The sequence below is a fragment of the Leopardus geoffroyi genome, chromosome A2, assembly GCF_018350155.1.
Source record: "Leopardus geoffroyi isolate Oge1 chromosome A2, O.geoffroyi_Oge1_pat1.0, whole genome shotgun sequence".
NCBI classification, from domain to species: Eukaryota; Metazoa; Chordata; class Mammalia; order Carnivora; family Felidae; genus Leopardus; species Leopardus geoffroyi.
In genome coordinates this window covers 77,484,232-77,502,045 of record NC_059331.1, presented here as the reverse complement: position 1 = coordinate 77,502,045, position 17,814 = coordinate 77,484,232, and the positions used below count along the sequence as shown (strand labels likewise).

General features: G+C 40.8%; 1 protein-coding gene across 4 annotated transcripts in view; it reads left to right on the top strand.

Moving 5' to 3' along the window:
- Positions 1 to 17,341, top strand: part of SLC26A4 (solute carrier family 26 member 4) — a 52,857-nt gene extending 35,516 nt beyond the window's left edge. For 3 of the 4 annotated variants that reach the window (XM_045494449.1, XM_045494448.1, XM_045494447.1), the window contains exons 13-21: positions 334 to 440; positions 2,951 to 3,020; positions 4,793 to 4,885; positions 5,773 to 5,868; positions 6,480 to 6,710; positions 10,597 to 10,651; positions 11,740 to 11,885; positions 14,342 to 14,425; positions 16,643 to 17,341. In XM_045494449.1, the coding sequence (XP_045350405.1) occupies positions 334 to 440; positions 2,951 to 3,020; positions 4,793 to 4,885; positions 5,773 to 5,868; positions 6,480 to 6,710; positions 10,597 to 10,651; positions 11,740 to 11,885; positions 14,342 to 14,425; positions 16,643 to 16,666 (906 nt within the window). In that variant the 3' untranslated portion in view covers positions 16,667 to 17,341. Of the gene's footprint in view, positions 1 to 333; positions 441 to 2,950; positions 3,021 to 4,792; positions 4,886 to 5,772; positions 5,869 to 6,218; positions 6,375 to 6,479; positions 6,711 to 10,596; positions 10,652 to 11,739; positions 11,886 to 14,341; positions 14,426 to 16,642 lie in introns of those variants that run through there. The other variant, XM_045494450.1, reaches the window with a different exon arrangement.
- Positions 17,342 to 17,814: the final 473 nt, after the last annotated feature.

Sequence of the window (17,814 nt, the reverse complement as noted above, 5' to 3'; positions counted from 1 at the left end):
GTGAACACAAGTGAGGGTGTTGGACGGGTGAAGAGGGGAGAGGGTCGGAAGCAAGGTTTTCTACTGTACGCCTTTTTAATATTACTTCCATTTTGAACCACGTTAATACATTCCCTATTCAAAACTTAAATTAAAAATAAAACATTGAAATGGGACAATTGGTCTTTGTTGGAAACATCAGTTTCTACTTCCATTGAAACATGAAATGAAGTGAGAATATTTTTAAAAAGCGGAATTTGTTCATGGACAATTGATCTTGTTTTTACAGGTAGTGTCTCACCTGATGGTCCCTGACAGATTAACGAGGTTCTTTCCGTTTCTGTTTTGTCCTAGGTTATCTGGGTGTTTACGTGCATAGCGTCCATCATTCTGGGGCTGGACCTCGGTTTACTAGCTGGGCTCATGTTTGGATTACTGACTGTGGTCCTGAGAGTTCAATTGTGAGTAATGTGAGACCCAGATTTCCCAAAAAGAAGACAACATGCCCTGAGATTTCTCTTTTTTTTTTTTTTTAAGTTTATTTATTTGAGAAAGAGTACAAGCGGGGGAGGGCCAGAGAGAGAGGGAGAGAGAGGCTCCCAGGCTCCGATCCGACAGCACGGAGCCTGATGTGGGGCTCAAAGTCACGAACTGTGAGATCATGACCTGAGCAGAAACCAAGAGTCGGATGCTTAACTGACTGAGCCACCCTGGCTCCCTACACCCTGAGATTTCTTATACCATTTTAATAAAATATAGGGAAACCACTCCCTTTCGTAATAGTTACTATGTATTGAGGGCTTCTATGAATTAAGCCTATAGTGCTTGGCACACATTATCATATTTAGTCTTTGGGACAATCCCATGAATAGGTTTTTTAATTCTCATTCTACAGAAAAGAATATCAAAGCTCCGAAAGGTTAAGAACCTTCCCCAAGATCACACAGCTAGTAAGTTGCAGAGTCAGGGCTTGAACCCGGATGTATCTCACCCCAAAATCTGTGCATTTAGTCACATGCTCTACTGCTGCCCTCTCCTTCCGGTCACAGTAAGAATAAAAGATGCGTGACTCAGTAAGGACTGACGTGGCTCTGTGGTTCCTTCTGCAAATGAGATGCAGTCTGTGGGGCACATGCCGGCCTGGGACAAGATAGCCACTAAGTGTATTACAGCTCATTTTCTCCTGAAGCTAATAACTCAGAACAGGAGATTTTAAAAGCATTGACTGTAGCCCGAATTCATTCAGATCTGCCAAAGAAAACGTACCCAAGAAACCACATGATTATATGAAATAGACGTAATTAGGTCATATACCGAGTGAAAAGAGCAAAGACATGGCTTGATGTCATGGAAAACAATCTGTGAGAGAGCCGGAAGGTGTATGGTTTTTTGTTGGTTTTGTTTTGACTCTTTTTTTTTTTAATGTTTATTTTTGAGAGAGAGAGAGAGAGAGAGAGAGAACGCACAAGTTGGGGAGGGGCAAAGAGAGAAAGAGGGAGACAGAGAACCCAAAGCAGGCTCCAGGCTCTGAGCTGTCAGCATAGGGTCCGATGTGGGGCTCAAACTCTCGAGCCATGAGATCATGACCTGAGCCGAAGTTGGACACTTAACCGACTGAGCCACCCAGGCACCCTTTGTTTTGACTCTTAAGAGGCTTTTGGTATGTGCTCTCCTGTGTTTATGAAATTGTCTGAACAGAGAGGCAAACAGAGCCTGGTTTCCTCCTCAAAACTTCTGTGATCTTCCCAGAGTTCTGGCCTCTTCTCTGCCTGTGCTTGGACCATGAAGGTTAAAAGAATCTGGAAAAACATCAGCTGAGACACCTTCAGCTTAGCATAAGCCCACCCTTGTTGTTCCACTAGCCAATTCTCCTTCTCTTACTTCTTCCCTACTCTGGCACGTTGGAGTCTTCCCCAAAGCTTATGTTCACCACCTCAGCACTCTTAACTGGTTCCCCAAGGGCCCAGGAGAGTTCACGAGCTCCCAAAGTACCCAATTTGCTGCTGGAAAGTAACTCAGAACCTGTCCTTGGAAGATGTTTCTTCTCATGGTCTGTATGCCACAGTGTGTGCTTTGCCTTGCGTGGGTGTGGTTGGGAGAGAAAGGTTTGTAGAGAGAGGCTCTATAGCTTATGAACACTGTGAAAATTTGGCACAGCCCAGTAAGCTGAGGAGAAAGCAGTGGTACGTTTTGGCCACTGATTTCGTAACTAGGCTTTTCGCCAACCAAAAATTGTATCCTCCGCAGTATTTCATTTCCAGTAATTATATGGCTGATCCAGAGGGCACACAAACAGACACTCTTTCTTCAGGAATTATGTTTAGCACCTGTCCCTAGTCACACCTGAAGAATCACGGAAGTTTTTGATGGTACCAGGAACAGGAAGTGAACAGTCTGGTTGATGGGAAGGATGTACTGCTGGCTCTCCCAGGCTCCCATTTCTAGAAATTGAGACTTATCTGATCACCGCAGACTCGCCATATTTCATCAGACAGTTGTTCTAACTCCCAAGTAAGTTCCAGGCACTGTGCCAGGCACTGAGGACCCCTGGGTTAAAGATAACCTAACCTAACCTTACCTCCGGGGCCTTTTTGGCCTTATCTGAACCTCAGCTTACTCAACCATAAAAATGAGGACAGTACTGCTGACCTTCCAGAAGTTTGGCGGCTCCTAGATAAAACTTAACATGTGTGAAAGCTCTTTGCTTGGCCTCTAAAGTGTTGTACATAGGGGAGTGGGATGTTCATGACTTCTCTCAGCCCTCAGGAAAATCCTCCTTCTCCAAGGGCCCACGCAAACACCAGCTGTTCATTTCAGAATTAGCTGCAGGAAGATGTGATCTGTAACAAGGACACACAATGCAATAAAGAGCCGAGAATGATGGGCTCTTTCGTATCTGTGATGTCTTGTCATTTTTTATTCCAAAGTATGCCTGTTCCACAAAATCCTGATCTAATTTTTCTTCTTTTAGTCCCTCATGGAACAGCCTTGGAAGCATTCCTAGCACAGACATTTACAAAAGTACCAAGAATTACAAAAATGTAAGTGCCTTTGTGAGACAGTTGCTGCCCTTGGGTTGCTAGCCTGGATTTTCAGGGGGTAGCGTATTTCTCTTTCAGTGTGTTAGGTACAAGATAGCTAAAGGGGGAGGCTTCTTCCAGGAAAGTTTAGAAGTTCACTGGGGGTGTCATGAAAACTTTGACCTAATGTGCTCTCTGATATCCATGGTTTGTATGAATTGTGTCCATGCTAGTTTGAATGTTTGTTTGCTTTTTAATGTTTATTTATTTTTGAGAGAGAGCATGGGAAGGGGCGGGGGATGGGGACAGGGGGACAGAGGATCTGAAGCCAGCTTTGTGCTGACAGCAGAAAGCCCGATGTGGGACTCAAACTCACGAACCCATGAGATCATGGCCTGAGCTGAAGTTGGACGCTTAACTGACTGAGCCACCCAGGCACCCCTGAATGTCCTTTTAATGTAAAACCATTGTAAAAGGAATTTTAAAAAATAAGCAGTTTGATTACTTCCAGAAGTTGCATCAAAATTCTATTTCTCTGCTATGTAATCCTTACCCCCCATGAAATCATCTGAAATCCCTGTAAGATTATCTTCATTTAATGCTAACACAAGACTTTTAAGCTCTCTGATTAGACATTTTGCTCCAATCTTGGAATTGGAAGAAATGACATATAATATTGGAAGTGAAAACATAAAGAAAAGACACATCCCACTTATAGGTTTGTGTTCCTTGAAGTAGCTTAGCGGTCACCAGGGGAAACGGCGATGAAAAAGCAGAGAAAGAAAATCAAGAAAAAAACCAATTTAGCGTAAAAAAATGTTGGACACAGAATCTGGAATTCCATTAGCTGCTACTTAATTTATTTCCACATCTTTCTCGGCACTGCCAAGAGCTAAACAATGATGGTAGAGAATCTTTTGGCTCAGGGAATCATGGGCTGAGTTTGGGGGTTTGCAGTTCCAGGCTCCACTTTGGGGAGACTCTGTCCACATCACTCAGCCTCCCAACACCTGTTTTCTCACCTCAGGGGCTCGGACTGAAATTGCTATGATTCCTAAAGACTAGGAAAGTCTAGGGTTTCGCAAGCTCTACTTTTGGTCTGGCCACCATGTGTCAGGGTGAGAACAAGCAACCGACATTGTTGGCCTCCATTCTTGCACATCCCCTCAGTTTACTACCTTTTTTCTTGTTCCTTCTTTTTTTCTAAGTTTATATATTTATTTTGAGAGAGTGAGCGAGAGGGGGAGGGGCAAAAAGAGAGGGAAAGAGAGAGAGAGAGAGAGAGAGAGAGAGAGTCCCAAGCAGGCTCCCTGGCACAGAGCCTGATGCAGGGCTCGAACTCACAAACAGTGAGATCATGACCTAAGCTGAAATCAAGAGTCAGATGCTTAACCCACTGAGCCACCTTGGTGCCCCCAACACTCCTTTTTTTTTTTTTTTTTTTTTTTAAGAATGTTAGCCAAAGAACAAATTGGGGTTCCGTGGTATGAACCTGAGGGAAATCACGTCCTCATTCTCAGCCTCAGTTTCTCCATCTGAAAATCAGAGTGTTGAATAATTGCTTACGAAGGCCCTTCCCAACTTGATCTTCTATGGGACTGTAAAGTTTCAGTAGTTTGAATAACCTATTGCCTCCTAAGTGGAGACAGCCCCTGTTCAGGGAGAAGCGAGTGCTGTCGTCCAGCCCCTCTGAGTAATTGTAACTTGGCTCCTAGCCGAAAAGCCAGAAATTTAATTAAATATTTGAAGGCTGAAATTATTTAACTTCACACATTTTGTTTTCTTAATGCCAGATTGAAGAACCTGAAGGAGTGAAGATTCTTAGATTTTCCAGTCCTATTTTTTACGGCAACGTTGATGGTTTTAAAAAATGTATCAAGTCCACAGTGAGTATTTTATCCCTAGAAATTTGGTTTCTAACCTCCTTTGAGACTTCATTCATTCTACGGGTATTTATTGCCTCAAACTGGACAAGACCCTACACCCTATTCCCTTTGTATGGGGCTTTAAGAATTATAACATCCAAGTAACTTACAATCTGTTTGGCAATAGGAAAGAACCCAGAAATACCATACGTTAAAATCCAGGTAGCAATAACTATGGAAGACCAAAACAGTAGTTTAGACAGTAAATGTGAAGAGTTCAGAGACGGGAGAAATCCATGTGGGTTGGGCTAATCACATAAGAAAAATTATGTCAGGTGTTTGGAAACTATGTGAGCTGAGAGTCAGAGGTAAGTACGTGTATTTGGGCAGGGAGGGTGTTTGCCCAATTGGAGTAAAGGGTAGAAAGTATAAGTGGAATATGTAAGCCGGAAATTCTGGCCTAGAATGGCATGCCAAGCTTTGAAGCTGAGGTTTGCCCCTACATCAGTGTTTTTCTTAAGTGAGTTCCAGAGCAAACTGGTTCAAGGGAATGGTCATAGATTTTGCAATAGCAAAAGGGCTCTGTGATGTCAAGGAAATTTGTTAACACAGACTTAAAGCTAAAGAGGTTATTCTGTGTGGTTTTTTTTTTTCCTTTGTTTGTTTGTTTGTTTGTTTGTTTGTATTTTGCTCTTTTAGAGCCTTTAATATGAGACTGTCTTCCCTGAGTCTCTGGCTAGGTGGGGTAGGGGTGATACTGGAGACCCCCACCAGACCTCAGAATTTCTTTTCTGGCAGGATGTCTCAAGGAATAATACCACTTGGGAAATCGCCTTTCCAGATAACAATTACCGTTAATGAGCATTAGGAACCAGATGTTTTAAGTAACTTGACATTTCTTTCCAAAGGTTGGATTTGATGCCATTAGAGTGTATAATAAGAGACTGAAAGCACTGAGGACAATACAGAAACTCATCAAAAAAGGACAATTAAGGGCAACAAAGGTGAGGCGACATCTTTCTTTTTCTTGTTAAATCCCTTTCCTTCTCATGTGAAAATGAAAGCAGTTAGACAGTTGAGAATTAGATTTATTCACTTTGGTACCCAGATGTGTTCAGGCAGTTGACAATGTATGTTGGACGACAGTTATTCTTGTAGGCAAGAGGGAATGGGAGAAAATTAAAAAATCAGCAGAACTCTCTGGAAACACAGAGTGTGATACTTTTTCCCATCGGGAAATAAACCTTATTTTTACCGAAGGGAACAAAATAAATGCTAATTCAATGCCAGAAAAATGCTCACAACAGAAGGCAGCTAAGTTCGTAAACTTTTAGATCTATTACCTTTTATTCAGACTCTCCTGCCTATGTATCTCTTGGCCAAGTTCCACAATCTTCCAGAAATCAAGAGTTTCCTGGCTCCTCTGCTCTTCCATTTTTCTTCTTAGGGAACATCACAGTTTGGACTGAGGTAAATCTCATTCCTTAAGAGTTCATCCCTTTGATGTTTTGCTCGTCAAGGAAAAGTGTATAGGACTTTTAAGTAATTTGAGATGCATTATTGCAAGGTGTCCCTGGTCATTGGCAACTAAGTTGGCAGTGTTTTCTTTGTTTAGAATGGCATTATAAGGGATGCGGGTTCATCAAATGATGCTTTTGAGCCTGATGAAGATGTTGAAGACCCAGAAGACCTTGATATCCCAACCAAGGAAATAGAGATTCAAGTGGATTGGAACTCTGAGCTTCCGGTCAAAGTGAATGTTCCCAAAGTGCCAATCCACAGCCTCGTGCTTGATTGTGGAGCTGTGTCTTTCTTGGATGTTGTTGGAGTGAGATCATTGCGAATGGTAAGGTTTTGGTGCTTTGAATGACAGATTTGGAGCTTTGGCCATAGTACCATGATACGGGGTACCTGGTCTTGCAAAAGGGTGATTGTCGGATCTGTAATTTTTCTAGAGGAATGCTTTTGCAACAGAGTGTAGTATTTTAAAGCATAGACTGCGAGGCCAGACATGTGGTTGAACCCCGGCTCTCCCACTTACTCACAGTGTGTCCATGGACAAGTTGCTTAATCTGTCCGTACCTCAGTTTCTTAATCTGCAATATGGGGGTAATGATGGTACCTACTTCATGGGGTTGTTATGAAGATTAAATAGGTTTATATATATGGACATATTATATATGTAGCTAATAAAAAAGCTAATATATAATATATATATATATATATATATATATATATATATATACTGTGTATATATAAGTAAAGAATGTTTAGAAGTATCTCAGCAAATATTAATATTTATTAGGTTTTATTTTTTTGAGTATAGAAAATGGAATATTTAAAAGAAGAAAAAATGGGGGCTCCTGGGTCATGGGACCAACTTCAGCTCAGGTCATGATCTCACAGTTCATGAGTTTGAGCCCCGCGTCGGCCTCTGTGCTGACAGCTCAGAGCCTAGAGCCTGCCTCTGATTCCATGTCTCCCTCTCTCTCTGCCCTTCCCCCGCTCACACTCTGTCTCTCTCTCTCTCTCAAAAATAAACAAACATTAAAAAAATAAAATAAAATAAAGACAACCATGTGAAGTGCTCCAAAACAGACTAATTAGGGTCAACTTGACTCCAAATGTCAAGTTTAGGTGAAGCTGCAGGTTGTAGTAAGAGGGTCGGAGAGAAAAGCAGGGTCAAGGTACTGACAATCAGATGTAATAACATGGAAATGACCCCAATAGGTGAAGGGGATTAAGAGTACACTTCTCTTGATGAGCACTGAGGCATATATGGAACTGCTGAATCCCTATTTTGTACACCTGGAACTGATATGTTAACTACACTGGAATTAAAATTTAAAAATGTTTAAAGTCTATTTAAAAACTTTGGAAATGAAACCCTAACTGAGGTTTAGCCTAGTTGGGGCTTCCTGGCTGCCTCTGCAAGGGCAGGAAATGATTCCACGGGGTGGGTAGTAGGCAGGTTAGGCAGAAAAAGTGATTATACTTGACAGAAGAGTTCAAGAATATGCTGACAGTTGCAGGGCGCCTGGTGGCTCAGTTGAGCATCTGAGTCTTGATTTTGGCTCAGGTTGTGATTCCCAGGGTCGTGGGATCAAGCTCCACATTGGGCTCCATGTTGAGTGTGGAGCCTACTTGGGATTCTCTTTCTGTCCCCACTGTCCCTCTTCCTTGCTTGTGCTCTCTCTAAACACACACACACACACACACACACACACACACACACACACACACTGACAGGTTCTATTCCAGTTCTTTTAGAAAACCTGGCTATTATAATGCTCATTCGAGAACATAAATGAAAACATAAATCTTATTCTTTACTGTGCACTTTACTCTCGTCTTTGGTTCAGATCCATTGTAGATTGTATTGGGCAAAGGGTTTAATGAATTACTTTTGGGGAGAGTACTAACTTATCTAATGCCAGGATATTTCCCACACCCACGCCTATTTATTTATATCTCCAAACAGAGGTCTTGATTTTTTTTCCCTTAAAATGTGAAGTTCTCTTTTATTATTGCCCATAGTTCTCATGTCTTGATTTTTTGTTTTTAATTTTTACATTTTTACTGAAATATAATTAACATACAGTATAACATTAGTTTCAGATGAATAATATAATGATTCAACAAATTCTATACATTATTCAGTGCTCACCACAATAAGGGTACTCTTAATTTTCTTTATTCACCCTTCTCCCCTCTGGCAACCCACCAGTTTGTTCTCTGTATTTAAGACTCTGGGGTTTTTTTGTTTGTTGGCTCATTTGCTTTGTTTCTTAAATTCCATGTATGAGTGAAATCGTATGGTATTTGTCTTTCTCTGACTTATTTCACTTAGCATTATGAGTGATGTTGAGCATCTTTTCACGTGTCTCTTTGTCCATCTATGTTGTTGCAAATGGCAAGATCTCATTTTTTTTTATGGCTGAGTAATATTCTTGTGTGTGTGTGTGTGTGTGTGTGTGTATACACCACTTCTTTACCCATTCATCTACTGATGGACCCTTGGGTTGCTTCCATATCTTGGCTATTGTAAATAATGTTCAATAAACAGAGGGGTGCGTATATCTTTTTGAACTAGTGTTTTCATTTTCTTTGGGTAAATACCCAGTAGTGGAATTATCAGATCATTTGTTATTTCTATTTTTCATTTTTTTAGGAACCTCTATACTGTTTTTCACAGTAGCTGCCTGCACCAATTTATATCACCGTCAACAGTACACAAGGGTTCCTTTTCCTCCACAGTTTTTCCAATGCTTGTTAATTTTTGTCTTTTTGATATTAACCATTCTGACAGGTGGAAGGTGAAATCTCATTGTGGTTTTGATTTGCATTTCCCATGATGAGTGATGTTGAGCATCTTTTCATGTGTCTGTTGGCCATTTGTAGGTCTTCTTTGGAAAAACATCTATTCCGGTCCTCTGCCCATTTTTAATCAGATTATTTGGGGTTTTGGGTATTGAGTTGTATAAGTTCTTTCTCTATTTTGGATATTAACCCTTTACTGGGTGTATTATTTATGAATATCTTCTCCCATTGAGTAGGTTGCTGGGTTTTGAGTTTTTCTGTGTGTATGGTGTAAGGTAGGAGTCCAGTTTCATTCTTTTGCATGTAGCTGTCCAGTTTTCCCAACAACATTTGTTGAAGAGACTGTCTTCCCCATTGTATATTCTTGCCTCTTTTGCCATAGGTTAACTGACCACATAAGTGTGTGGGTAACCTGGGTGGTTGAGTTGGTTAAGCGTCCGACTTCAGCTCAGGTCATGATCTCGCGGTCTGTGGGTTCGAGCCCCGTGTCGGGCTCTGTGCTGACAGCTCAGAGCCTGGAGCCTGTTTCAGATTCTGTGTCTCCCTCTTCTCTCTGCCCCTCCCCCACTTGCTCTCTCTCTCTCTCTCTCTCAAAAACAAACAAACATTTAAAAAAATGACCATTTAAGTGTGGGGTTATTTCTGGGCTCTCTATCTTGTTCCATTCATCTATATGCCTATTTTTGTGCCTGTACCATACTGTTTTGATTACTACAGATTCGTAGCATATCTCAAAATCCTGGATTATGATACCTCCAGCTTTGTTCTTATTTCTCAATATTGCCTTTGGCTGTATCTTGAGTTTTTTAATTAAATTTTTTATTTTGAGATAATTGTGGATTCACATGGAGTTTTAAGAAATAATGCAGAGAGATCCTATGAAACCCTTATCCAGTTTCTCCCCCTGGGAACATCTTGCAATGCCATAGAACAGAAATCACAATCAGGATATTCACATTGATACGGTCAAAATACAGAGACCTTTTTAGGTCAGTTTTACATTTAGAATCCGGTGGCCACATATCCATATGCCTGTATCTTCCATTGCAAGATACAAATGTATGCTCTTGTCTCTAATCAGCAGGGACTATGTTAGGAAGCCTCCTGTATGCCCCTCTTTCCTTTCTTCCGCAAACATTCTTTAATTGCCTCTGTGCTGTTGAGCCCTGTGCTGTTGTGCACTGGATTTACCACCTCTTGAGATGGTCTTTTCATCCCTAATCATACCATCACTGTAGGTTGAAAACTTCTGTGGTTTTCCAATAATGAACTTTCCTCCAGTAATCAACTTTCCTTAAAGTCCTGATTAACCATGGAAGTGTTCAAGTTTCTCCTGAGTGAGTAATTGAATGCTACTGAATTATGGGCAGATGAAGTCACTCACTGTTACAAATTCTTTTTTAAATTTTTAGATTGTCAAAGAATTTCAAAGAATTGATGTAAAAGTGTACTTTGCATCGCTTCAAGGTAAATGCATGCACAAACATATCTACCTATAAGACTTTCTGCTGAGCCCTTTCTTCTACCTTGGGAGTGTGGGTCCATGATGTCCAAAGAGCCTTTTTTTCAAACTATTTTTTATTGTGGTAAAAGATGTATAGCATAAAATTTGCCATTTTGGTCATGCTCATGTGGACAATTAAGTCAGTGGCACTAAGTACAGTCACAATGTCGCACAGCCATTACAGCTATCAATTTCCAAAATTTTTCAGTGCCACAAACAAAAACTCTACCCATTATGCAATCACTCGGAGGGCCTTTTTGAAACCTGGAAAAATATTACTTCCAATCTGTGCAGTAGAGCTGGTAATCCGTGGAAATGTATGTCCTGATAACAGTATAGGGCCAATGGAGAAAATTTACCATGGGGATGACTTAGGTTCTTTAGAAGCAGAGGCTCCTCTAGGGTCTGAGTCTGTGTCTCTCTATGTACGAGTGTATGTGTATAGGAAAATGCTAGTGCTCAGACTGAGTTCTCTAGAAATAGGCCCTGAGATAAAGATTCTTGGGCAAGTGACTTATTGAGAGTATACATGAGAAATTCATGCAGGACTGCTGGAGGCAGCATAGGGCAGGGGAAGAGGCTGGACAAAGACATTGTTTTAGAAGTCTACCTTAGCCTGAGTTTGAAAGGAACACAAAGCAGGAAAATCATCAGAAGTTTACCCCTCCTTGAGGTAAGGAGGCCAGCCTTTTTACCCTCATATCAGTCAGTAAAAGGCTGTAGGCCACCCAAGGTTGGGGTGTAAACCAGTGACCAAGGAAAGTTCTTCAGAGAAAGGCACAGCTGTGAGTCATTAACAGCCAGGCTCATCATGGCAGGACGGGTACCCTAGCAAAACCACGTGCTTGTGAGCCGAGGCTGTCTACCACAACCAGTTATGGCATAACCATTCCCTGTGCTTCTGGAAAAGAAACTCAGTCATTTAGAGCAGGGTCACATTTTGAAAATGAGGGGAACAAAATGAAAAGGAGGGGCTGACAAAATTTAGTATTGGTTGATGTTACGAACATGTGTTTTGCTAGAGACTGAACATCATCTCTTTCTTTTGAAGATCATGTGATAGAAAAACTGGAGAAATGTGGTTTCTTTAACGATAACATTAGAAAGGACATATTCTTTTTGACGGTCCATGATGCTGTCCTCCATCTACAGAACCAGGTTAAATCCCAAGAGGTTCAAGATTCCATTTTAGAAACGGTAAACATTTAAGCTTTCTACATAAGTATCTTTCCTAAACTACCATGATTTCTGTAAAGAGCAAAAGATTTTCACAAATCTACACTTGCATCACAGTCTAGTAGGATTTGGGGCCATCTGCCTGATTTCTCAGGGCCTCAGTTTTTTCATCAGTAAAATGGGAGTAAAAACATTTACCTCACGGGGTTAATAGGATGACTAAATAAAATAGTTTATAGGAAAGCACCTGGTAGTACCTGGTGCATTCTTATTTTACAACGTGTGAGCTTACTAATAAAAGTAGGCATTCACCGTAATAATGCCTTTTTAGAATATAGATGGCGAATCTTGAATTTTCTGTGATATGGGTATACAAATGCACAATTGTATATATAATTTAAATTTTCAGCCATCTGGAAAACCTCAGTGATAAATGTCTTTAAATAGAATCCTTTAGGTCATAAGTGATCTTTGAAAAAGAAAAAAAGAAAAGTCATGAGTCAGCCCAGAGTTAATAATTTCCCAGAAAATAGAATAGACCCTGGTTTCCCATGAGCTTCCTTATTTTGTCAACTATCCTGACACATACCCCGGACAGCCAAGCATTCCGGGCTGGGTCACTGGGCTGAGTCACTGGGCCTGGCCCAAGAACGTCTTCTCTCATGGACCCTCTGACAGTGAATTTGAAAAATTAAAACAAACACTTATAAAATAACAACAATAGTAATTATTCCAGTGACACAATGTACTATATTTTTAATTGCTTCCTTCTTTTCTAAAATTCAGATGAGCAAGTTTTTATTGTATATTGGAAGTTAATGTTTGAAGTAAAACTAGCTTAGAAAACAACAGTGCATTATTCTTTGTAGCTCTTGTTAGTGGAGAGGCCTCTTAATGCTGGGGGGTGGGGGGTGGATATTAGCACTAAATACCAAGGTATGGATCTTACATACAAAAAAAAAAAAAAAAAAAAAGGTAGTAAAATCACAAATCTCAAAAAAAACAAAAAAAAAGAAGAAAATGAAAGCAAGCTACGTGAAAGATGCTCATCTTAGAAAAGTCATAAACTTTCCTCTACTTTCTAACTTAAAATCCTCTAACTCACAGGTAACAAAACCAAAGCAGGATCATCCAAAACATCTAAAAAACAAACAAACAAAACAAAGCAAAAAAAGCACCTCACTTAAAAGTATCTAGACCTGAGGTGTCAAATTCTTTCTCAGCCTGAAAATGGTTATTTTGTTATTTGTTTATACCCTACTTCTGATTCAAGCTCTCAGGCCAGGAGTATCACAGAAACCACTAACCAAGCATGCCCCTCCCAGGGCTAGACTCCATCTTGTCTGCCATCAGGGAGGCATTGAGAGTGGCTGAGATGGGTTTTTTGACCCTGAACAAATGTTAGACTGCATATAAATGAGTGCTTCTATCATACACCTACCAGGTCACTGGATAGGAGGATGAGCGCTACTGGTGACCCATTATACCTGGAACCTTCTACTTCTATGTGACTTCAGTGTCTAGCACAAAGTCCCATATGTGGTAGATGTCTAGCAAATGATGATAACTCTTGCCTGTGGTACTTTCCTTTCCTTCAGGAAGTGTAACTTGCATATTATGGAGATTGCGGATGCAGTGATATGACCCTCTCCCTGTCCCTTTACTTAACCATCACAGGGATTATCCCAGGATAGCCTCAACTTGTGGTTACACCCAGCCTCTAACTTTTCCATTATGTCATGACCATCCGCAACAGGGGACAACAAGTCCCTGATGCATTTCTGCACGAGCAAAGAGAATTGGGTTATTTATGTCTGAGGTGGAAAGTAGCTGAAAAGCACTTTGAAACATCACTCTTGTCTGGGTATGCATTTGGAGTTGCTTTAGAAATATCCTTCTTCACACATAAAACAAAGCCCAAATTGCTATTGGTTTCCTCTGTGTGGAAGGTTAAATTGCACGTTACTGCTAAAAAGCAGAACTTTCCCCCAAAACCAACTGGGTCCATACACTCTGGTCTTCCACCTCCAGTAAAATCTCCATCCAGTTCAGCGGGGGACTGTTCATTGTCATCAGTCACAAGCCCTCCGCTGGGCATTCGCTGTATACTCGAGGGTGTACTAAGTGCTCTCAGCTGAGCCATTGAAAGAAAAACACAACTGAGTTCTGAGTCATTTAGGCAGACAAGGTGACTCTTAAGAGGTACACACTTCAGAGTTTGGAGAAGAGAGCTGAAAAGGAGGTGAGACAGTGGAGAAGGGTGCCAGTTCACACTTGAATGTGAAAAAATAGTATGGGGAAAAATTCTAAGGTGGGAAATGCAGAAGAACAAGAAAGCTGTGAAGGATTTTGCAGTATGTAGATCATAGATGAGAAACACCAGCAAAGCCTCAGATAATTTTCTGTGGGGTATCAGGTGGGCGGGTGGGCTGATGTCATTATCGTTCCAATAAATATTCTCTGTTCTCTTGGTCAAGATTACGCTCATCCAAGACTGTAAAGATCCTCTTGAATTAATGGAAGCAGAGCTGATTGAAGAAGAACTTGATGTCCAGGATGAGGTATGGTCATTAGTTTCTTTCAAAGAAAATAATTTGGATTAAATCTTGAATCAACAGAATAACACAAATAGTGACTATGTCTGATTAAAACAATTCAGGGGAAATAATTAAGAAAAAATACCAGAAGGATGGCTTCATAGAAAGGGGAAAATGGTGGAAAACAAGAATTATCCCTTGGGGGCATTAAGTACTTAGGGACCCTTTGCCCCAGGTATGTAGGCATGATCAGTGACTAGAAGCAGCCAGCACACTGGTCCTGATTTTCTACCTAAGCCTTCCCATACATCCTCTTCCTTTCCTACCTAAGGCCAGGGAGTTTCATAAGCTTCAAGAGAAGTATGTGAGGCACAGGACCCTTTCTTTGTCTGACCGATAATGGTAAACAGGACACTCCATTCAAGACTGATGCCATGTATTTCTCATGCTCTTGGGACATCAGACTCTTCCTAAGAACCTTGACCGAAGCATAGTATCTGACTGAACTCTATGGTTCCACCATTAAGTAAGATGGGGCCCACAAAGGAAGAGCATAGAAACTTTAAGGTTGAAAGATGTCTTGGAATATCAAGACATCCACATACTAGCCCTGTGCAGAGATCTCTCCTAGTCCATCCCCAAGGATGTTGACTTAGCTTTTGTGTGCACATTTCCAGATATTGGCAACTGGTAGCTTTTCAAGGGAGTTTGTTACATGGTTGGATGTCTCCAAGTGTTAGTTTTGCTTACAAAACTAGATGCAGCCTTTCTTTAGTAACTACCCAGTGGACTGAGATCTGCCTTCTGTAGCAACACAAACCCTCCCACTGAACAGCCCTTAACATATTTGACGGTAGCTCTCATGTTCCATCAGACTCTACTTCAGGCTAGATTCCTCCAGTTCCCTTTATTCCTCAGACACAAAATTTGTCAATGCTTCTCTAGTCAAAAAGGGGACATAAGATCCCAGATGGAGTCAGGTCAGCATGGAGATTATGCAACCACAATCTACCTTGATCTTGTCAAGATATGTCTATTACTGTGACTTTAAAATGTGTTTATTTTCATTGCAGCCACATCAAAATCTTGGCTACTATCGAGCAAGGGGCCAACAACAAACTTGGGCATTTTACACAAACTATGGCCCAGCTAGGCTCCCCATTTATATTTATATAATTGAGTTTTGACCCTAAAGCAGGGTTACACATATTTTTGCCAGACTACATCTTGTTGGTTCTAGTTTGTGGATACAGTTTCGAATTCTGAACTCCTCACCTGCATACGATCTCTCCATCCTACTGGCGTCATATGCAAATATGATCAGCTTGCCTTCTCTGCCTTATTCCAGATCTTGATAAACATGTTGTTCTCAACATTCGAACCCCTATGGTAAAATCAGGTAGTGTGGAGGACAGGCGGAGATTTTTGTGGAGAAAATACATTGCTAGGGTGAAAATCAGAGGTCCTACCTCCTTCGTCCATCAGCTTAGCGAGTCTAAGAATGTCATTCTTAGCCCAACATGGGGCTTGAACTCATGACCCTGAGATCAAGACCTTGGCTGAAATCAAGTCAGATGCTTAACTGACTGAGCCACCCAGGTGCCTGGGGATGTCATTCTTGAGCTTAGAAGTACTTCCGGCTTTAGCAGTTTGTGATTATGGTTATAAGGTTGACTTAGTGGAGTAAACACTCATCAAAATTGGAAGTTAGGAAGTTGCCACATTACAGAAGTTTTTTTGGATTGCCCTATAAACTAACGGCATCTTTATTCAGGTAATGGATTAGAGGATCATTCAGTAGGGTACCTGTAGCTAGCAAAGGAGTGCAGTGGAGTGGTTTAAAAAGTATTAGCTTTAGAACGAGACAGATTTGTGTGCTAGTCCCAAATCTGCTACTCACCAGCTGTGTAGCCCAGGGAAAATTACTTGCCGTGTCTTCATTTTAGTTCCTTCATGTGAAATAGAAACAGTACAACAGAGTTGTACAAATTAAAGGATGCATGCAAAGGAATACTAGTCTCTTGTACATAGTAAGTGCTCAATAAACTGTACTTACAGTTTCTAAACAAATCCAAGTGGAGAGTAATGAGGTACAAAATTAAGTTTTTACCCCATGCACACCTAGGATGAGTAGACGTGAGTAACCCAAACTATGAAATCCTGTTTGTAAAACACAGAGATAATGTAGACCAAAGGAGAATTCATTCGTATGAACGTTTCATTTCCCCTTTGTTTCCACAGGCTATGCGTAGCCTTGCTTCCTGAAAGTGGGCTCAGGAGGTTGCTGTAAGCCGGGACTGCAAGGCAGAATTTACCCACCAATGTAATTCTATGCAAACATTTTCTGCATGGACTATTTCTTTGGACTTGAGACACTCATTCTCTTTCCATTCGATTTTTTTTTAATCTTTTTTTTTTTTTAACTTCTTAGCCAATGAAAGAGAACGACTAAGATTTATTTTTAAGGCTTGATTTATAAAGTAAATAGCTTACCTCTACAATGCGCAAAACGGTGAAGATTATCCAGGTGATTTAGCAATGTCCAGGACCTGCTGATGTTATGCTGCTGTTCCTTCATATCAGATTTGCTAACAGTGCTCTAGTGGGGGACTGGTGTACCCCTGTTTAGTCGGGGTAAGTGTGCCCCAACAGTCTCTGTGGGCAGGTGAGTCGGGAAGGAGTATCGTAAGAAAAAATCAATTTCTGACTGACCTCGATTCCCATGAGCTGCATCGATCACAGTGTATGGTGGCACTGAATAAATGAAGAAGTTTAATCATTAATGCATTCGTCAATAAAGGTCTTCAAAAACCACTTTTAGTGAATACATCAACAAAGTTTTTAAAACGCAAATTTAGTACTCAATAATCAGTGTTATTATATGTGACCAGATTAAAAAAAAAAAAAAAAAAAGGGTCACCTAAAAGGTTCAGAAACAGGCTGATCTATTTTAGGGGTGCCTGGTGGCTCAGTCAGCTAAGCATCTGACTTCGGCTCAGGTCATGATCTCACGGTTTGTGGGTTCGAGCCCCGTGTCGGGCTCTGTGCTGACAGCCCGGAGCCTGGAGCCTGCTTTGGATTCTGTGTCTCCCTCTCTCTCTGCCCCTACCCCGCTCACGCTCTGTCTCTGTCTCAAGAATAAATAAACATTAAAAAAAATAATAATAAAAGTTTCAGAAACAGGCTGATCTATTTTAGAAACACTGATTCAGAGGAGTGAAGCAATGAGATTATTGTGGCTTGTAGAAATCGTATTTGAAATGATAATAATCATGGATCACAGTTAAGATCAAATACAATGAATGACAGATTATCTCTAGCTTAAACATGCAGCTTTAATTTACCTGAGTTTATAGAAATGATCACTGTGTACAGGTCTATAGAGGTATGTTCTACTTAAAATCTAATGCAAA